This window comes from Pongo pygmaeus, chromosome X (genome assembly GCF_028885625.2).
Source record: "Pongo pygmaeus isolate AG05252 chromosome X, NHGRI_mPonPyg2-v2.0_pri, whole genome shotgun sequence".
Classification (NCBI taxonomy): domain Eukaryota; kingdom Metazoa; phylum Chordata; class Mammalia; order Primates; family Hominidae; genus Pongo; species Pongo pygmaeus.
In genome coordinates this window covers 10,109,949-10,132,324 of record NC_072396.2, presented here as the reverse complement: position 1 = coordinate 10,132,324, position 22,376 = coordinate 10,109,949, and the positions used below count along the sequence as shown (strand labels likewise).

At 47.6% G+C, this 22,376-nt stretch overlaps 1 protein-coding gene across 8 annotated transcripts in view; it reads right to left on the bottom strand.

The window, feature by feature from the left end:
• TBL1X (transducin beta like 1 X-linked) overlaps positions 1 to 22,376 on the bottom strand; it is a 256,300-nt gene that overhangs the window by 26,450 nt on the left and 207,474 nt on the right. For 7 of the 8 annotated variants that reach the window (XM_054470831.2, XM_054470830.2, XM_054470824.2 and 4 more), the window contains 5 exons: positions 9,092 to 9,237; positions 4,995 to 5,253; positions 1,530 to 1,662; positions 988 to 1,129; positions 28 to 91 (listed from right to left, as the gene is read on the bottom strand). In XM_054470831.2, coding sequence (XP_054326806.1) covers positions 28 to 91; positions 988 to 1,129; positions 1,530 to 1,662; positions 4,995 to 5,196 — 541 coding nt within the window. In that variant the 5' untranslated portion in view covers positions 5,197 to 5,253; positions 9,092 to 9,237. The remainder of the gene's footprint in view (positions 1 to 27; positions 92 to 987; positions 1,130 to 1,529; positions 1,663 to 4,994; positions 5,254 to 9,091; positions 9,238 to 22,376) is intronic. The other variant, XM_063660436.1, reaches the window with a different exon arrangement.

Here is a 22,376-nt window from a genome sequence, read left to right as displayed (position 1 = left end):
CCTCAGCACGAGGGACACAGAACTCACCATCTTCCGTCCATATTCTTGCAAAACCGTCATATGAACCTGTAGCCAAGAGTGTTCCATTGGTCTGAGGGCCAGAAAGAGACAAAAACCCACAAAAACAACTTAGGAGCGGCAGCACCGAAGCAGCTCGGAGAGCCTCTCCCAGGATCCCGGTACACTGGAACCATTTGCCACTGTTTGTTCTTTAATGACAGAATTGAAAATACCATGCTGAAAGTTATCGTAAGACCTTGCAGAAAATACAAAGCAGTCAAACTGTGTGCATCCCATGTGTCAATGCACAGAACACCTGGTGCTGAAATCCCAAGGTGGAGAGTCACCTTTCCTGGGCTGCACGTCGTATCTCTCCAGGAGAACTACCTTGGGGCTCCCAGCCTACCTTCCCACCATGAGGCCACAGGCTCATTTTGCTAAGGCATGCGCACATGCAAAGATACGGCTACTGAATACACAGCTCGCTGCCTGCCTAATGCAGCCTTGTTAATAGCTCTCAGAAGCCAAGACTGGCCGGGGGCAGTGGCTCACACCTGTAATCCCAGCACTTTGGGAGGCTGAGGCAGGAGGATCACATTGGGTCAGGAGTGCGAGAGCAGCCTGGTCGACATGGTGAAACCCCATCTCTACTAAAAATACAAAAATTAGCCAGGTGTGGTGGCACGAGCCTGTAATCCCAGCTATTCAGGAAGCTGAGGAAAGAGAATCGCTTGAACCCAGGAGGCAGAAGTTGCAGTGAGCTGAGATCACACCACTGCATTCCAGCCTAGGCAACAGAGCAAGACTCCGTCTCAAAAAAAAAAAAAAGAAGCCAAGAACACCTCTCTGGCAGCCCATCAGAGTGGGGGCTGAGCACACGGGACCACCTGCCTCCTATGTCTGCATGGGTTCCATCGCTGCAGCCCCCGCCTGGTGGCTGGCCGATTTTACCAATTTCAAAGTGCCCAGGGGATGGAAGATGCTTACATTCCAGTCCAGTGAGGTGACATCTTTGTTACTCGGGACGTCATGGCCCCCTTCTCGTATACAGTGCCTCAACACGAGCTGGGTGGAGCCCCCGTTGCTATTCTCATTTAGGTTCCATATCCTTGCAGTTGAGTCTCCGGATCTGCAGAATAAAAACACAGGAGCCTCTGGTGTTTGGTTCAAATGGGGTAAGAAGCTCTCCACAGCTTGCTCTCTGGCCAGAGGGCATCTTCAGCACGTGCTCTTCTGTCTTTTTCATCCCTCTGGATCCCTGTTTCCCTCTTTGCCATCTTTGCATTTGGTAATTTAAATGCCGTTGTGTTCCTCACTACTGCATGCAGAAAACGACTTGGAACTACGGCTTCTCCACAATATGAGACACGTAGAGAAGTGGCTCATAGAGCCACCCATTCCTCGGTTTGCCCACACACTGGGGTAAGAAGGGGAGTGTGTGTTCCTTAAGGCAGAACTCTAGAGAAGAGTGAGCAGCTCACATCTCCCATCTCCCCAACTCTGGAGCGCCCCCATCCTGACATCCTTACCCAGAGGCTAGCAAATCACTGACAGGATTCCAGGCACAAATGAACACCTCGGACTCATGGCCCCGAAGGACTGTGGCTTTGCTGGATGGAATCTCAACCTCTCCATCTATTTCCATTGGCTTCGCGTGATTATCTGTCACAAGAAACACAAAGAGACAAGTGGCTTACCAATACAAGAGAAACACAGTTAAAGGGCGCTTTTGTTTCCAGAAACATTTTTTTTATGTACTAAGTAATACTACCTCTGATGATTCTTTTTTTTTTTCTTTTTGAGACGGAATCTTGCTCTGTCGCCCAGGCTGGAGTGCAGTGGCACGATCTTGACTCACTGCAACCTCCACCTCCCAGGTTTAAGCAATTCTCATGCCTCAGCGTCTCAAAGCAGCTGGGATTACAGGCATGTGCCACCACACCAGGCTAAGTTTTGTATTTTTAGTAGAGGCGGAGTTTCACCATGTTGCCAGGGTTGGTCTCAAACTCCTGGCCTCAAGTGATCCACCTGTCCCAGCCTCCCAAAATGCTGGAATTACAGGCGTCAGCCACCACGCCTGGCCTACCTCTGATGACTGTAACAAAATCGTGGCTTTAGTGCAATTTAGTAAATATTTTAGGTTTCTTTATATTTTGACAGTCTCTAAATTTCATTGAGGAATAAAAACAGTTTGCTAAGTGCAGTGGCTCACACCTAAAATCCCAGTGCCTCAGGAGGCTGAGGAGGGAGGACTGCTTCAGACTAGGAGTTCAACAGCAGCCTGGGCAACATAGCAAGACCCCATCTCTATAAAAACAAAAACAACAAGAAATTAGCCAGGCATGGTGGTGCACACCTGTAGTCCCAGCTACTCAGGAGGCCGAGGTGGGAGGATCACTTGAGCCCAAGAGGTTGAGGCTGTAGTGAGCTATGATTGTGCCACTGCACCCCAGCCTGGGTGACAGTTATTCTTTATAACTGGGGCCAGCTAACTACAGCCCATGATCCAAACCTAGTCCCTGGCTGCTTCTGCATAAATAAAGTGTGACTGGCACACAGCCACTCCCTATGTTTTCAAATTGTCTATGGCTACTGTTATGGGCTAAACTATGTCTCTCTAAAATTCATATCTTGAAGCCCCAATTTCCAGGGGCCTCAGAATGTGGCTATATTTGGAGATGGGGCTTTTGAAAAGGTGAGCAGGGTAAAAGGAGGTCACACGGGTGGGCCCTAACCCAATGGGACTGGTGTCCTTATGAGAAGAGGAGATCAGGACACTGACACAACCAGAGGAACGAGCACGTGAAGACATGGAGAGAAGACAGTCTCTACAAGCCAAGGAGAGAGGCCTCGCAAAGGAACCAGCCCTGCCCACACCTCGATCTTGGTCCTCCAGCCTCCAGAACTGTGAGAGCTAATTCTTAAACAGCCTGGTGTGTGGCCTTTTGTTACGGCAGCCTGAGCTGACTCTCACAGCTGTTTTTGCACTCTGACAGACTTCAGCAGCTGTGACAGAGACTGCATGACCCTCAAAGCCTGGGACATTTACTGTCTGTCCCTGTAAAGAAAGTTTACTGGCCCCTGGTTTATGCTCCTGAGAAAGCAGCAATATAGCCTGATCATCAAACAATTAGCCATGGTTAACAGTTTCCCAATACGGTGAGGAACTGAGCATGCTTTGTCATGTCTTTCGTAAAGGTGCTCTGATGGAAAACCCGGGAAACAGAAGCAATGTGATCTTAGGTTACGTGTCACTGAGTAGGAGTGCTGTTTATGTAAAAAAATAAGAAAACGCCTGGTGGTCCTGCTTGGCTCGAGAAGCCTGATACAAAAGATTCAAACAACAATGGGACTCTTCAATGTTGGTGTTTCTTCCATGCTCTGAAAGTGTCATCTGGCTGGAAGAGAGGAAAAACATCTTTCTGCATGTGGCAGACCCACTGTCCCTGGCGATGGCAAGAGGGAAACTGGCATCTTAGCCAGCCACGCAGTGGCAGGGGGCCTGGTAACTCCAGGCAGGCGTGACAGCCAGCATTTTCATTCTTATCAAAATGCGGCCTTCCAATGCTCCTGTCTCCATAGATTGGGCTGTGGGTCAGGCACAAGATGCAGGGTTTGAGAAGGGGGTTGGGGTGGCTGTTCCAGAATTTCAACCAGGGTGAACTGGCAACATGCACAGAGGAGGAGGGCCAGACTCTTCTTTTCCTGCCCCACAATTGTGGACCTTATCAATAGAAGGCTGGTGAGAGGTCTTTTCCTTTTACCTGAGGCAGGTGGCCTTTCTGTCACCCTATTGCAATAGAAACGTTATTAACAATCTGTGAACCTTCCATTAAATGCTGGATCTGCTTCTCCAAGAAGTTTTTAGCTGGTGCCTGTGGATGGTAACTTGTCACAGGGCTTGGCTCGGGCTGCAGCCTCATCAGAGGCAGCCGGCTGGCTCTCTACACACCAGGAAGTTGTGGAGCCAAGACGTACCAGGTAAGACAGCAACGTCATAGTCAGCTCGATCTTCAACGACTGCTGGGCTGCATGGCTGCTCTGAGGGCAACAACTTTCAAATAAGGAAGAACACACATACATACACTACACCATGCACAGGTGTGTGTGCGTGCACACACATGCACGCACACACACACATGCACATACACTACACCATGCACAGGTGTGCGTGCACGCGCGCACACACACAAACACGTGCACACACGCACATGCGCACACACGCACGCACACGCACACATACACGCACACATGCACATGCATGCATACACGTGCACACAGACACAGGCACATACACATGCAGACATGCAGATATACACATGTACAACATACATACGCACACATGCATACCTGCACATGCGAGTGCACGCGCACACACGGTGCACCATGCACGGCGTATATGCTCGCTCTGAACTTGCACCCTGAAGTGGCGTCCCTACAGGTGTATAGAGCAGTATGTCTAAGTGGAGCAGGTTCTCTGCATAGAATTTTGGGCTCTCTGTCTGACTGGCCACATACTCACAGGCAATCACCTAACAGGGACTGATGTCCTGGGGTTTTCCAAAAACCAAATAAGCCTATGCCGAGTGTCTGGGGCCCAGTGCCCTTGGCAGGAACTGCAAGCTCAATAATTATACCATAATTTGGCCAAAACCCCTCAACATGGAAGGCTGGAGGCTGAGACTAAAGGTGTGCATGAATGAAACACTTTTGTTTATCACGGGCAATAATCACGTGTTACATCAGAGTTCTCAGATTAGCAGCGCAGCACGATTTCCTAAAGTTGAAGATGAGGGTAAAGAAGGTCAGGTCCAAGGGTTGTGATGGACAAAATGGAACGGGAAGTTCTTCCGGCCAGATCGTAAGCAAACACTAGAGAGCAGCTTCTAAGACATTTATAGCAGGCAGGTTTTTAAGAAGGCATTTGGATTTGCCCAAGAAGAAAACAGTGAACCCAGAGAGGCCCACCGAACTCCCAGAGCCCCTGCACTCACTGACTGAATGTGCTCTGTTCTCTTCCCCATTCACCGTGGCCTCTCTGTTCTTCGATGGATTTTGCTGGGAAACGCCGGCTGAGGTCGTGGTGGCTGCTGTCGATGCTGCCGTGGCCGCAGCTGCTGCCGCCGCCGCACTGGCTTGCTGCTGAGCGAGCTTCTCTCGGAATGCCTGCTGCCGCGTCTGCACCACGTCGGGCATCACGGCGTCTATCAGTGACAGGGACTCTATGGGGCGGCCGTCGAACACTGTGCCATCCTGGGGGAAGCAAGCCAAGGTACAGCTGTCAGCTCACGTGGGTGAGGGCTCTGGGAATGGCCTCTGCTCTCTGGGCAGGAGAAGCACAGGGAAGTGGGGCGTAAACAGCTGGCTCCCAGCAACCGGGGGGCCACAGGGGAAGCGGCATGGACCCGGAGTCTGGGGTGAAGGGATCCCATGGTGGGCAAGGGGTAGGGAAGGGGACACGACAAACTGTTGGCAAGAACTAAGTGTGATGGTTGTTCTGAGTGTCAAACCCAATTGGGGCATTGAGGACAAAAAGGCCATTTATTCTTGACAGAAAGTGCTATCCCTGATGGCACGCTTCTCAACGTGGCGGGGGAGGGGGGGTGACTGTGACTCCTTGGGGGGCATTAGGCAACGTCTGGAGACTTTTTTGGCTGTTACAACTAAGGGAGGAGAGGTGCTCCTGGCATCTGGTGGGTGGAGCCAGGGATGCTGCTCAACATCCAACAGTGCCCAGGATGGCCCCACCACAGAGGAACATGCAGCCCCAAATACTGAGTGCTGCGGTGGAGAAGGCCTGCCCACGTGCTATCGCGACTGTGCAAAATCTCTGCAAATGACCATCCATTATACGGGAGGGTAACGCTTCAGAAGCAGAGCCCAAATGAGATGCACACAGCATTTAGGCCTGGATTCTGGGTCCATCTTTCCATGGGATTTAATAAAATAGGCACTTGCTGCTACTTGAAATGACTCCTTGGGTTCAGGCTTAGACTAACTATAGCCATGACACAATTGACATCATTTTGTTTTGGTTCATGTTTTTTTGACCATTCTTTGATTCTCTGATTTCCGTTTACCATGAAAAACTTTCCACACACGTTTAAAAATACAGAAGGAGGTTCTTTCCTTGTGAAGCACGCCAAATATTCGAATCAGGTGAACCTCAATAAGCCTTGGGGTTGTATCTGGATGTGCAAACACATGTTTATATGCTCTGAACCTGAATTACTTCAGAAATGAGGAAGAACTGAAAGGCTCAGGTTTCAGCTGAAGAACAACTAAATGAAACATCACTCCAGATGATTTCTGATTACAAGACAATATTCAAAATAAAGAAAACAATACAACCTATGTAAACAACTAGCTGCATCACCTCCTCAGGCACTCCTGGCCCTTGATTCTGGCCATGGAGTGGACAATGGTGACCGATGGGTCAAGACGCTCCCACACCCCCTTCCTCCTTCATATGTCCACACCCAAATGAACAAGCCCATGACAAAATGCGGTAACTGTCCAAGGTAGTAACAACATGTCCTCATTTAAACTCCGCAGGCACATTGTCTCTCTCTTTTTTTCCTTAGAGACAGGGTCTCGCTCTGTCATCCAGGCTGGAGTGCAGGGGCACAGTCATGGCTCACTGCAGCCTCAAACTCCTGGACCAAACTGATCTTCCTGCCTTAGCCTCCGAGGAGCTGGGATTACAAGCATGTGCCACTGCACCTGGCTAATTTTTTTTATTTTATGTAGAGATAGGGTCTCATTATATTGGCCAGGCTGGTCTAGAACTTCTGGCCTCAGGCAACCCTCCTGCCTTGGCTTCCCAAAGTGCTGGGATTACAGATGTGTGCTACTGCCCCTGGCGTCTCACTTTTTAATGACTAGAAACCATTGTGACAAATGGGACAGTCTTTCATTAGCCCCTAGAGTGCTGGAATCTGGAGTGTCGCGGGAAGGCAACTATGAAGGCTTCTCAACAGATGAGAGGTAGAAGGCAATGAGCAGAGAAAAACAGAGTCACAGGCGCCTTGAGATCTGAGGGCTGGCTGGACCTTGGGGACATGTCCTCTTAGATACACACGTGTGTGTTTTACAGTAAGGAAACTATTAGGCAGGGCCAGAAGGAGTCAGCAGAAGGTCCCGGGTACACAGTGTGAAGGGGTTTGCCAGGGAAAAAGGAGCACAAGAGAGGAAGAAACACCGCAGTTTCGAAAGCCACAGCTTTGTGAAAAATGGCAGGCAGAAGTGCAAGAAAGAAAACAGGGACTGGGTACAGCGGCTCACGCCTCTACTCCCAGCACTTTGGGAGGCCAAGGTGGGAGGATCGCTTGAGCCCAGGAGTTCAAGACCAGCAAGACCTCATCTCTACAAAAAATAAAAAAATTATCTGGACGTGGTGGTGTGTACCTATAAGTTCCAGCTGCTCAGGAGGCTGAGGCAGGAGGATCTTTTGAGCCAGGAGGTTGAGGCTGCAGTGAGCTATGACTGTACCATTGTACTTCCACCTGGGTGACAGAGAGAGACCCTGTCTCAAAAAAAAAAAAAAAAAAAAAAAGAAAAGAAAAAAGGATATATTACTTTGTGATTTTCTAAAAGAGTTTTTTAAAAGGTAAAGAGAAAGCAGTGTAACATGCTGTGAAGGAGAAAGGTTTGTAAGGGCGAGACCAGTTCCCAGAAAGATGGGACAGAGGGAATCCTGGAAGAATGTGACTGCCAGGTGGGATGGATGACGGTACAGTATGGAAAAGTTCAGTAGAATCACGCGCCTGGGTCAGAGGAGGAGAAACAGGGCCAGAGGGAGGAAGCTGCAGGGGACTGAGAAATCAGTAACAGGGACTGTCTGTGGTTGGTCCCAGTGCTTTGGGAGTCTGAGGCAGGAGGATCACTTGAGCCCAGGAGGTGGAGGCTGCAGTAAGCCATGATTGTGCCACTGCACCCTAGCCTGGGCAACAGTGTGAGACTCAGTCTCTAAAAATAAAATAGGGACTCAGGTGAAGGTGGCAAGAAAGGGTGTGGATCCCATTATTCCCCAGAAGTCAAGGAGATCTTCTTTACTGCAGAATCATGAGACCAGAATAGGAGGAGACAAGAGAGGGTGAGGTGTGTGGTTTAAAACCAAAATTGGTATAAAATTGGCACAACTGCTCACTGTGGACCAATGTAAAAGGTGGGAGGGGTTCCAAGCCAAGTGCGCAGTTTTAATGTGCATTTATTTTTCCATCCTCCTAACCCATCTGCTCTACAACGAGCCCAGTAATGAAAGCATCCCTTGAGATCCTCCTTAACACAAGAGCCATCACCTCTCTGCCCTGACGCAGCCTCTGGTGATGCCCTCTGTCGGATTCTGCTGAAATACAGATTCCACCTGACCATGTGTGGGGCCCCTCTCTAACCAACCTGCTCCAGAAATCAAGAAGAGACAGCAAGTCTGCATAAGTGCAAGGCAAACGTCCACCCCGAAGCCCAGAGCGGCTGAAGATCTGCCGCATCTTTTTCAGATGTGGCGGTGTAGGTGTAAGTGTTTACATCAGCTAACAGCCAGTGATTCTACATTTAAGTCAAAAACAGACCCATGTGGGAGGGGCACTGGAAGCTTGCTGCTGTGTATCCACACAACTGGTATTAACACAAAGTGGAAAAAAACCCAACTTACTTTCTTCTTCTTCCTTTTTTTTTTTTTTAATTTTAGAGATGGAGTCTCACTGCGTTGCCCAGGCTGGAGTGTACTGGTGCAATTATAGCTTACTGCAGCCTCAACCTCTCAGGCTTAAGTGATCTGATCCTGTCACCTCAGCCTCCCGAGAGCTGGGGCTACAGGTGCGTACCACCACACTGGGCTAATTAAAAAATTGTTTTTTGTAGAAATGCTGTTACACCATGTTGTCCAGGCTGGTCTCAAACTCCTGGGGTCAAGTAGACTTCCTGCCGCGGCCTCCCAAAGTCCTGGGATTACAGGCATGAGCCACTGCACCCTGCCGCGGAATTAATCCCAAATGCCTGAGGGAAATGCATGTTAGCTTCCAATGTGTTCCAAGCTCTTGCAGCTTCCCAGGGCTCTGCTGTTTGGGGGCCGGGCCCAGCAGCTACGTACCTCGTTGATACTGATCTCGGCCTCTACATACTGCAGGCCCTTCTGGAGAATGGAGATGAGGGCGGCCGGTGGCACTAGCGTCCCATTGATGTTGGACTGGCTGATGTGGCTCTCAATCCCAAATGTGAAAGCCGAGTGGGAAAAACCTGTGGCAAGAGGGGAAAGCCGAGGTTGAGTGAGACCCGAATTGAAGGAGGGAGGTGCAGCCACTGAGATCTGAAGGTGGCCCGCAGACTTCAAACACACTTAATTTGCAGGGACAGACACGGCTGTAGAATGCCCAGGGATGCTTCTGATTTGGGTTCAGTAAGGTGGGAAAGGGCAGGAAGAGAGGGAGGGACTTCAGACCCAGGAAGACCAGGGCTGGTATGTGATGAAACAAGGGACTTTAATGGTAGAACCGTTTCAGTGTTATTAAGAACAAAGCAGAACAGACAATAGTTTGCCCTGCAAGCCCCGGTTGGACATTTCTGTTACTCAAATTTGGCTCCAGGCTCCCCCCCAAACTCCGTGGTTCGTAAGACTGTGCAGAAGCTCAGGCTGAGGCCTCTCTGTGTCACCCCCTGAAAGCACACAGGGCACCTTTCTTCAGCCCAAGATGAGGGAACAGCAAACGCTGACCCTGAGTGCTCCTGGCACGCGGGGCAAGTGTATCACAACTCAACAACTGAAGACGGAGAAGAGGCCGTTCTGGACTGACTGGTGTGGCACTGAGTCATTTTCTCAAAACACTGGGAATTTTCTCTTTGCTAATTGATGCTGGCTCTTTTCCTCTCCTCCCCCAGTGCATCTCTTTCACTGCCGCTCTAGGAAGCTGCTGATCAATGATGCTTGGCAATTTAAAGGTGTTTTCAGATCAGCTTTGGATGAAGGCTCTTGAATGAAGCTGTCGGGGAGGGGGTTAGGACCGAATACACAGAAAGCCATGCCTTGCTCTTGTGGATGGCGCCTGCCTCAAGGAAAGAAGGCAATGGTGCAGGGCATCTATGTGGAGGTCTGGGGGTGATGAGGAAGCTGCGACAGCCCTTCATCAAGGAGAGAGACGGAGGTGGCATCCCACCGCCAGCAAGCCTAGGCTGCTGCAGGGAGTTTCCTAAAACTGGCAACCCCGCCTGGCAGGGGTGGGTCACTTTGCTTGGTGCAGAGGCGGCCTGGGGGTGCACAGGAGCTTGAAATCCTTGGGAGGTGGAGGTCATGGGGGGATCTCGTGTGAGGAACATGACCCCCAGTGCTCGGCTCCCTGGCAACAGGTGGGGTGGACACCAAGGCATTCCCATGGTGTGGCTTTCAACTCTCACACTGTTTACATCTTCCATGCATGAGGCAAATGAGCAGGAAGCAGGGAGTTCGGAAAGCAGCCACTCTACCTCCCTGGTTAGGCCACTCTGCAGGCTGAGAATCTGCTTATCCCAGGAGGCAGGACTGTCAGCCTTGCTGGACAGGTGATCCTCTTCCGCCGTCTTTCATTCAGCCAATGGGGGACAGTGGCAGCCGGCTTCCCTCTGCTTCCATATCAGTGCCCTTCTGCCTCGCCTTATCCAAATGCAAACTGACCTTGCAATAAACGAAACGCTCACCAGATGGGAATGTTCCTCCAGGAGATGAGCTCTGCGCTGTGCTCTCCTTGCTGCTTTCTGACACTTCACTTTTCTCTGTCTACTCTCCCTCCTCCTCAATCCACCCTCTGTTCTGTCCCCACCACCAGGTTGTAAAGAACATATCAAATGTGTAGTTGAGATTTATCTAACAGAGTAATAGGGTAGCTGCTATTAATTTTACAATCAATTGCACAGAGGCTTGCATATTTCTTTACTAAACTATAACTGCCTACATTAGGTTGCAAAGGAGCCCTTTCCAGGTTCCCCTATCCTCAAGGGTTCCTCCGCCCCTGTGTTTTTGGAGGATATAAGTCAAGGCTGTTTACAACAACCTTACCTTTTCCTTCTAACTTGTTTTCTCTCTCCCTAGCCACCTTCCTTTTCCCCTACCCACTCCTACCAAAATAAAGCAACCCACCCTTGGGTTCACCAACGACTCTATTCTCCGCCATGCTATACAGAGTTTTACCTGCAAGCTTTTATCATTGAGGTCTTTGGAAAAGCGTGGAAGAGAAAACCCCCAGTCAATGGATAAAGCGGGACCTCACTGCATTCTTGGCTTGACGATCCACTACATGGAATCTTCCTTATCTACTCTGGGCCACAGTGATTCCTCTCTCACAGACAGCATGACTCTCGCGGCTGATGGGGGCCACTCACGTGGCTCCTACTAAATGGCTTCAAGCCTCTCAGCATCATTCTGTCACTGCCTCTTTCCCCTGGATGAATCAGTCTCTGAGATCTTTTGAGGGTAACTGACAGCCTCCTGTTGCTCAGTTTGTAGGGGTGGGGCTGAGATCGAAGTCTGGGCAGCCAGAAACCACTCTTAGCTACCACGAAACAGTATCTAGAAACATCTACTGAATGCACCAGAATGCAGCATTATGTGCTGATGACGGCACCTGAGAAGCAAACCTCATGGCTGATGGAGCAACTGTGGAAGGAAAGTCTCATGCTCCTGGGACATTTCATTCATCCACTCTGACTCATTCATTCCCGCAAGCAGCACTGGGCCCCAGAACTGGTACCTGCAGTCACATGCTCTGTGAAACAGAGCCGATTCTGACCACATTACCATCTTCAACCAAACCTGGGCACTCTGTCCACTACCTCAGTCTTTGTAGCAGCTGTATGGAATTGGTACTGTTTTTGTTTCACACAGAAGGACAAACATTGGAGACATCAGGTAACCCGCCCAAGGACCATGTGATATGACGCTGAACTGAACTGTGAACTGTAGACTATGTGACTCCGAGATTCCGCTTTTTACTTTACACTCCAAGACCCACCCACAAGCACAGGAACCAAAATTCTTGAATTCCCTGCATGGACACGGACTCCATTTCCACCTGGCCGCTCAGCTAGACCACTGGCAGCTCTGAACAGCAGCCAGCGTGGGTGCAGCTCAGGCAACTCACAAAGAACGGTGTGCAAAGCTCAGTCTAACCCACGGCGGGAGTGTGCCCTTGATTTCTCTCTCATCTGGGTTTTTAATGTTGAGTACATGTTTTGGCTGCATAACTTTATCTCTCTACATGATTATGCTCTCCAACATAGATTTCATTTCTAGATCATGTGGACAACAGTATCCACATTCAATTAAGTCTTCTTGGAACAAAGAGATGAACCAGTAAAGATGGACGAAGGGTGTGGCGTCTGAGACTTCTGCAAAGAGCTGAAAGTCGTCTGCCAAAAGGAATATCCTGTGCAGATGCACAATGACAAATGCGCAGGATAAAGTCCTACAGGGGTAACTTGAAGGTCTTTCATCAGCTTGGGTCCTCTTTTGGAGAGGGTAGGTTGTCATGACTGGAAATTAGGCACCTTCATAAAGACCTGGAAGATGTGCATTCCATGCCATGGTTAACAGAAGTCCTCCTATTTGCTGAAATTTTCACTAGCTGCATTTCTCTGAATGGATCTCTACATGGCCTCTAGAGCAATGGTTTTTCAGACCACTTGCTTGCAAGACTTTCTTACTGATTTCTGGCCATGCGGTCTCATGAAGGCAAGCAGGAGGGCTGGATGGAGAAAATGTCAGCAGCAGGCAGGATGGCTGGGTTCTGTCCTCGTTCTGCCACTGGGTGCCTGGCCCATGTCGCTTCATTTGGCTGGGCCTGCATTTCCTCCTCTGTGGTATAGGGATAAAAAGTACCTTGAGGTGCTGATGAGACACGTAGACGGGACAGCAGCCAGACCCCCGACACATTTGATGGGGAGAAGACCACAGCTGAGTGGAAAGGTTGCTGTCCCAGCTTTCCTTGCGGGAACAATAAGGATGTCAGATGAAATGGCCACTAGGATATTTGCTGGTTCTGATATTCATTCTGGGACAGGAAGATGCCTGCTATGTTCTGAATGTTTGTGTCCCCCCCAGATTTGTATGTGGGAGACAAATCCCCAAAGTGACGGTATTAAGAGGTGTGGCCTTCAGGAAGCAATTAAATCATGAGGGCTCCACTCTCGTGAATGGGATCAGTGTCCCTATAAAAGAGGCTCAAGCAAGCTCCCCTGCCCCTTCCACCATGTGAAGACACAGAAGGAGCCATCCATGTGAAACAGGACCTCACCAGACACCAAATCTGCTGGCGTCTTGATCTGGGACTTCCCAGCCTCCAGAACTGTGAGCAATACACTTTGGTTGTATATAAATTACTCAGTCTAAGGTACTGGTTACAGCCCATACAAACTAAGACAATGCCCAAGGACTATGTAATAAAGGCTGCTTGACCACTTCCTCTTAGGCCACAGTTGCTGGAACCAGGTGCCAGGGTGCTGCGGAAGGTAATGCCTGCCTCCACACCTGCCAGCATCTCACCCCTCCCACTTGGACTCCAGGGCTAATGGGCGCATTCATTTGCAGTCTGCCAGAGTGGTGAGAATTCGGTGCCTTGTGCCTCCTCAGCTTTCCTGCATCTCTGAACACATCTCTGCTGCCCAACAAGACATCCGTAGGAACAAACACCAGAATGTCGATGACAAACGAAGCATCAAGGACTGCCCCTGCGGCAGGTGCAGAAGTAGTTAAAGGGCAGGAGAACAAAGAGCTTGGTGGTACCTCGATGAAAGATCGTGTGAGGGTGATGGGTTAGTGTCCTTGGTGTCACCAGTAGGCCAGCCTAGAGACATTCCTGAAGACACTAGGCTTGCCACCTACTTAGGAGGCGTATCCCTGATGAATCTCTTCACAGCAGGGTTTCTCAACCACAGCATGGCTGACTTTTAGGCTGGCTCATTCCTTGCTGTGGGGGACACAGTCCCATGCATTGTACGATGTTGAGCAGCACCCCCGGCCTCTACCCACTAGATGCCAGTAGCACACTCCCATCGTAACAACCAAAAATGTTTCCAATATTGTCCCATCAACCCCACCATGCTTGGGGAATTGACACCCTGAAAGGCCACTACCCCCAGCTCTACCCTCCTTACATTTCTGCTTGGTTCTTGGTTGTTGCTATTGAAAAGCAGGCCACCCTCTGCATGCAATTGGTCATAGACCTTAGATAACACACAGTAACAGAGCATAATCAGATGAGGTAAAATTATTCCCAGGGAGAAAAAAAAGAGTATAATCATGATAAACTGAAAGGCTTACACAAAGGACGACATTTTATAAAGGATGGTAGGATCTTCCACGTAAAGTCCTGTCCATTTGGAATAAAACGTGTAATAGTCTCACAAGAGAGGAAACAGTCTGTATAAGAATTTGTCTCATCTAACTAGGCAACATAAACATTTAAAACAAACCAAGTACATGTATTGCGTTTCTTGCAATTATGACACTGCTAAACCACACCCCTCACAAATGACTTCACAAACCATTGAGTTATACAGTGAACTACTACGCCCAGCTAATGTTGGCCTGACTCATCAGCAAAATCTGCTAAGTTATCAATCACTGGCCTTTCGAAATACTGCTTCCTTAGCAGAGAAAAGTAGAATTTAATACTCAGGCAGCTGTGGGGTTGCTTTTGCATCTTCAGCTAAAACAAACACCAAAGGTATCAATTTGTAACATTAAAACTGGAATTTTTTAAAGTATTTAACAGACTTACATACTTGTAATACTGACAGCTATCCAAAGCTGATGGGCACCATCTGCTATCTGTGCACTGTCTAGATCATGGGCTTGCAAACTGAGGCCCACAGACCAAGTCTGGCTCACTGCCAGTGTGTGTAAATAAAGTTTTATTGAGATACAACCACATCCATGAGTTGATGTGTTGTCTATGGCTATTTTCACACTACAATGGGAGAGCTGAGTAGGTGCAACAGAGACCATATGGCTCATAAAGCTGAGGATATTTACTATCTGCTCCTCTACAGGAAAAGTATGCTGACCTGATTTTATATACAGTTGACTCTCCATATCCAATAGTTCTGCGTCCACCAATTCAACCAACCACAGACCAAAAATATCCAGAAAAAAACAACAAAGAACAGTATGATGATAATAATACAAATAAAAAACCAATGCAATACAACAAACACACTTTACTTCAGCCTGGGGGACAAAGTGATACACCAGTCTTGCGAGCAAAGGAAAGAAACAGAAGAGAAGAAAGAAGGAAGGATCATATCGGATGCAATGACTAAGAATTTGGTACCATTTCTTAGGCTTATGGAGAGAACACATTTAACCAGGTGCTCCGAGGCCTGGATCTGCCCTTAACAGTTTCCCCAGCTTCCTTTTCTGACCAATGGACAGGTGGAATTCAATGATCTACAAGGTCCCTTTCAATTCTAAATTCCTATGTAGAGAAAATAAATTACCTTACGGTGCCAACAAAACCTGAAGGGTTTTAATTTATGGAGGTGACTGAGTGACAACACAAAGAGGCTAATGCCATTGAAAGAATTTATTACTCAGTTCCCAAGGAAGGGAGTATGCTGGGGCGTGCCACACCATGCCACACAGGGCAACAAGAAACCTTATCACACACAGGGACCGGGAAGCTGAGAAAGAGGGAGGGAGGAACTAGGAGTGCACCTTTATGACTACAGTAGTCGGGGAGTAAAGGGGTGGGGATATCCCTTATTGGATAGGAAGTGAAAATACATGTTAGAGTTTGTGGCTGGGAGTTTTATAATATGATTTTGGCATGCCTGCAAAAGCCACCTTATGAGAGGTAAACAACTTTGGTTGTTGGTCTAGCTCTATGATCAATGGATACCAAACAGCCACTGGTTAACACACTTGTCCAATCTAGTAGGCTAAAGAGAAGGGGTTTTACAATACAGTCATTATGAAACCAAAACGTACATGTAGCACTTCCTTTTGTTTCTGCAAATGCTGACATTTTTCCAACCTCCCTATTCATAGCAGAGTCAGCACAGCTTCTCCTCAGTCAATATTTCCTGGGTCATAAAGGTTTCTCCAGCAGGACTGCAGCTGCCTGGAAAGCTGCCCACTTTCCTCTCAGTGCTGGGACAAGGTGGCGGAGGTGGGGAGGGTGTGATACAAATAAACATGGAAGAGAGGCCAAGGACGAGGAAGTGGGAGCCGGGATGAAAGATCAAATGGTGAAGAAAACACAGACACACACACACACACTCTCATGGAGTTAGGAACAGTAAACAGAAAAGGCGAGGGAATTAGAAATCCTATCTTCATCTGTGGGGCGAATTCACTACCGGTTCCCTTCACTTCAACAGTGACGGATTAGTCTCACCAGAGGATTACATTTTCTGCCCAAGAAGCAGTTCTTATCATATGTAAACTCCAATTATATCCATGGTAAAAAGCAAAAAAAAAAAAAAAAAAAAAAAAAATGCTGGGGAGAATTCTTTTTGCCTTTGCAGTCTATATCACTGAACACGTTCATATCAGCTTTCCATTTTAATGTGTTTATATGAAAAAAATCCTCAAGGCCCAGTCCTCAACTCCCATCCTAACCTCCAACAACATTTTGCTACAGAAGACAGAGTGCAGTGAGAACATTTTTATGTGCTGCAGACCTGTTTGAGATGACCCACCATAACATGGAATTTAGTGTAAAATGAAGCTGCCTCGGATGGCGTCCAAAAGAAATACCAGAAGGATCTCGTTAAAATAGGGTTTTGCCATAACATCTGGCCTGGACCCCAAGGGTGGTGGCTGAATACAGCTCAGGCCACTGACAAGCGCAGACCAGGCACCCTTGCCAAGACTATTTTCATATCCTCTAGATGTGGGAAGCATCCAGGAGGGAAAAGCATTACTCAGGCCATAAACTCATGTGGCTACTTCCTCCCAGGGCAATGGTGGGCTAGGACAACGAGACAACCTTGGAGGGGCCTCGGCTGGGGTAGGGGGTGCTGCTTCCTGGAAATGCTCACAGAGAATTGTAGTGGAGGTGATGCCAGGAGAAGCCTCAGCTCCTGCTGCAAGTCAGCTACTAAGAAGAGCTAGGTTCAGAGACTCTCATGTCCTCCAGCCCTACAGTGTGGTCTCCAGCAGCTTGGAACACTCATGAATTCTGGATTCAATATTTGGAAATTGGAAGACAGCATGAATGCTAAACCAGAGATTTACGATGGATAGCACCACTGCAAATCACACTCAAACAAAAGTCAAGATATGACTTTGGGAATATAAGAGAAAGCAATTTGGAAGATGGAGAAATTAACTCACATTGTTAAACAATCAACACAACTCCTGTTCTCACATAGGGGGAGTTCTTCCAGTCCCTTTTCTCTATGTATCTTAATTACTTTCTTCTTTTTTTTTTTTTTTGAGACAGAGTTTCACTCTCGTCACCCAGGCTGGAGTGCAATGGCATGATCTTGGCTCACTGCAACCTCCGCCTCGCAGGTTCAAGTGATTCTCCTGCCTCAGCCTCTCGAATAGCTGGGATTACAGGCGCATGCCACCACGCCCAGGTAATTTTTGTATTTTTAGTAGAAATGGGATTTCATTTCATGTTAGCCAGGCTGGTCTCGAACTCCTGACCTCAGGTGATCCACCTGCCTCGGCCTCCCGAAGTGCTGGGATTACTTGCTGGGTGTGAGCCACCGCGCCCGGCCTGTGCATCTGAATTTCTATGTATAATCATCATGGCCACAGAGTATTGTACCCGCGTTCTCTTTTACCTAACACACTATAAGCATTGCCCCTGGTTGCTGGTTGCTTTTGACAGCCACCTCTGTGGTTACTAATTTTTCACCAAGCAGGCAGGTCATCCTTTACTCACACTACGTCCAGTTTTATCTTTCAACAATGAATCAATGGCTTCTAACTGGACAGGTTCCCGTGTCTCAGCTGGTGTTAATGTGCCACTAACCCTACTTGCCAGCATCTTTTCCTCCTTCCTGCCATCATGTGTCCTAGGTCCGCATCACCAAGATGGCGCATTCTCCTCAAAAATGCTGGGTTTTGCTCTTTATTTTTCTTGAAGTGCTCTTCTTACTTTGCCTAAAAACTTCTGGTTCAAATCCAGCTCAGACAGCACTCTATGCCCTTTCTCAAGCTGCTGGAGAAAAGGTGACAACTGCCGCATTCCTGGACATCAAGTACTCTCTGGTGGCCTCCACATTTCCGATGGTACTCAAAATAATTTTAAGTAGCGTGAGGGCAAATGTTTGAAATTTAATAGCTATTTGAATGTACGTTATGCGAACAATAGAACTAAATGAAACTAGTATACTAATAGGTATTGGTATATCTAATAAAAAGCAACTGTTTGAATTTAAGAAAAATATTAAGAAAATACTCCAGGTATATGCAAATATGGTGAAAATTCAGATAACGAGCAAAGAACTAAGATTGGCACTGGGTGTGGTGGCTTATGCCTGTAATCCCAGCACTTTGCAAGGTCGAGGTGGAAGGATCATTTGAAGCCAGGCATTCAACACCAGACTGGGCAACAAAATGAGACCGTATCTTTACAAAAAATAAAAATAATTAGTTGAGTGTGGTGGCCCGTGCCTGCACTCACAGCTACTGGGGGGCGGGGCTGAGGCAGGAGGATCATTTGTGCCCAGGAGGCTGAGGCTACGGTGAGCCATGATTGTGCCACTGCACTCCAGCCTGGGCAACACAGAGAGACTCTGTCTTTAAAAAACAATAAATAGGTCAGGTGCAGTGACTCACACTTGTAATCCCAGCACTTTTTTGGAGGCGAAGGTGGGTGAATCGCTTGAGCCCAGGAGTTCGAGACTAGTCTGGGCAACATGGTGAAACACTGCCTCTATAAAAACTACGAAAAATTAGCTGGGTGTGGTAGCACATTCCTGTGGTCCCAGCTACTTGGGGAGACTGAGGTGGGAGGACTGCTTGAGCCCAGGAGGCTGAGGCTGCAGTGAGCCAAGATCATGCCACTGCATTCCAGCCTGGGCAACGCAGTGAGACCCTGTCTCACGCACGAAATATATATGGGGCGGGGGGAGGAGGGCAGGCAGCCCCTTCTCTGCTGTGCTGCTCACTGCAACCTTAATTCATATTTTCATACTTCCTCTAATAAAACTGCCATTTTTTAAAATTAAAAATATATGTATTATCTTAATTGTTGTATTGTTATTTTTGTTTTTTCCAATGTATTATTTTTCCAATTTATTATTATTATTCTTATTTTTGAGAAAGAATTTCGCTCGTTGCCCAGGCTGGAGTGCAATGGCACGATCTCAGCTCACTGCAACCTCTGCCTCCCGGGTTCAAGTGATTCTCCTGCCTCAGCCTCCCAAGTAACTGGGATTACAGGCATGCGCCACTATGCCCAGCTAATTTTGTAGTTTTAGTAGAGATGAGGTTTCACTACGTTGGACAGGTTGGTCTCAAACTCCTGACCTCAGGTGATCCACCCACCTCGACCTCCCAAAGTGCTGGGATTACTACAGGCGTGAGCCACCGCGCCTAGCCCCCAATTTATTTTTGATTCACAGTTGGTTGAATTTGTGGATGGGGAACCTGTGGATATGGAGGGCCGACTGTATTTGAAAGCATCACGTAGTACATGATAGCTATATATACATATGTATCTAATACGTAGATATAGATACATATATGTAATTTTTATTACATTATTTTCAATGAATGTTGAATAAATGAAAAAATGAGAAAGATTCCAAAGCCAGATGGATGATGTTCTGAATCCCAGCTGCATGACCTCCTTGAAGTGACTTGGGTAGGCCAGGACCTTCTCAGTACCTTCTCAGTACCTTGGGTTTCTCATCTGTAAATGAGGATGGAGCTGTTTTCTACTTCCTAGGGATTGGTAGGAATAAACAGTTTCATCTGTCAATATTTAGAATCATGCCTGGCACACAGCAAGTGCTTGATACATGTGAGATATTGTTACTACAACAAAACAGTGATGGGGGGATAGAGGTAACACTGACAAGGGTAGGATATCTGGGTGCCAGGTGGTGGGGAGGGAACTGAAGACAAGGACGCAGTAGGAAAGATAACATGGAAAAAAATGTTTGAACACAATCCTGATGTTTTTCTACTAAATAGTGCTAATTCTGAATGCTTCTCTCTGCCCTTCTAAATTCATATATTGAAATCTAACCCCCAAGGGGATGGCATTAGGAGGTGGGGCCTTTGGGAGGTGATGAGGGTGGAGCCCGCATGGATGGGATGAGTGTCCTTATACAAGAGACCCCAGAGAGCTCCCTTGCCTCTTCCACCATGTGCGGACACAGTGAGAAGGCGCCGTCTATGAACCAGGAAGCGGGTCCCCACCAGACACTGAATCTCCCACACCTTGATGTTGGACTCCCAGCCTGCAGAAATGTGAGAAAAAAATCTCTGTTGTTTATGGTATTTTGTCATAGCAGCTCGAATGGACTAAGGCAAAGAGTGACATAATCACAGGGTAGAGGAAGCTTATCTTTGGAGTGGACAGACCATGGTAGGGAAATGGTGATGGTACCAAGGGTGGGATTACATTAAAGAGTGCTCGTTAAGCGTCATTCAAAATATCAGTATGGATGGCAATGGAGAAGTCGGGGATACACACCGTGACTTGGAGGGGAGGAGTCACTGGCGAGATTGGGAGTGGACACTCAGACTTGGGGGATCAGCAGAGAGATTGGGGATGGGACTCAGACTTCAGGAGGAAGGGAGTGGCATATTACTACAGGCACAGATGTGGGAGGGTAAAAAGAACATCATCTTGAGGACAGTAGTAGTTGAGAAGTGAACGGAGAAGGAGGCACCAGCAAAGGGATGTACAGAGACTTCAGGGAAGACAGACAGTGTTGTGTCTCACAGTCCAGACAACTCGCTTGCTGTTCGGTCTGGAAAGCAAGAAAGGGAATGGAATCTGGCATAAAATGTATCAATGCTGGACACTTTTAAGGTCACATTAGAATTTCAGAGCAGGCAAGTCTTGAACGTAACGGTGAATAAACTCGGAAGACAGGCACCTTGGTGAGTGGCTATTTCATCTTATCCAAAACAGGAAATGTGGACTCTCTTAGACATTTTCACATCGTCACCAATTTTTAAAGTAGGAAGTGAAATTTAAGGCTTATGTGCATCTTCAACAGAATCTAACCATTTTTGTGGGTGTCAATACCAATGGAGAATTTTTGACTACACTGAACAAGATGTATACTTAAACAACTGTCATTTATAAATACTCAACTGATTTTCATTCTAATTGCTTTTTCTCCCTGTAACAAATTAATGAGTATAAGAATGGAAAGTCTTAATTTAGAACAATAAACTTAGAAAAGATGGTACAACTGAAATTGCACTGGAACCAGGAGAGTGGAATGGTTATGAACATCTGGAATGTAAGAACTTCTGGATTCCTGCATTTTGCTACTGTAAATGGTTATAATCACACCAAGAGAACAGTTTAGCAAAACAGTCTTTTCAAACAGTTTGTTTGCAACTAGCACGGTTATGAGAGGGTTGGTAATTGAACAATTAGCCCCTTCATAACCTCCCATGTGAGCAGAGGCTCTGCAAACCTACACCACTGTATTTAGCAAAGGGAGAATGGACATACTTGGTGGAGGAGGATCAATTGTTCATGCCACACAGCTGGCCAGGGTGATGTGCTATTCTTTTCTATATGAAAGGCCTGGGTATCACGTTCTCCAGCTACTTACCCACTCCTACACATTCTTAGAAATTAGTTTTTATCATTGACATCTAACATATGCATAAATGCACAAACGACAGATACAGAACCTCACCCAGATTTCCATGTGGCATGGGCCTGAAGTGGTGTGGATAGTCTTGTAGTCTCCTATTTTCCTTCTGAACCCCTCGGCATGGGCCGCATGCCCACAGGAATGGCCCCCAAATAAAAACCCTGAGCGCCAAGGTTCAAGTGAGCTTCCCCGGCTGGCCACTCTCCCGCACATGGCCAATCATATATTCTTCTGGGAGAATTAACAGCCTCTCTGTAACTCCACTGGGGGTTACACAACCTGCAAGGTTGTGCCTAGTTTCACCTGGACTTCGTGCCTTGTGCCTTTTCCCCTTGCTGATTTTCATCTGTATTATTTCACGGTAATAAACCGTAAGTGTGGCAGGTACTGAGTCCTGTGAGCCCTTCCAGCAAACCACTGGGCCTGAGGGTGGTCTTGGGGGTCCCAACACACCAGCAAAATGTGCTGCTCTCACTTAATGAGATCACATCAAAGCATGAGACATTACTGTTTTGCAGAGTTTCAGGGTACTTTCATCCTCTACTAATGTGGACATTTTATTCAGGTCTTCTTTATTTTATTATTTGATGAAACTAATGTTT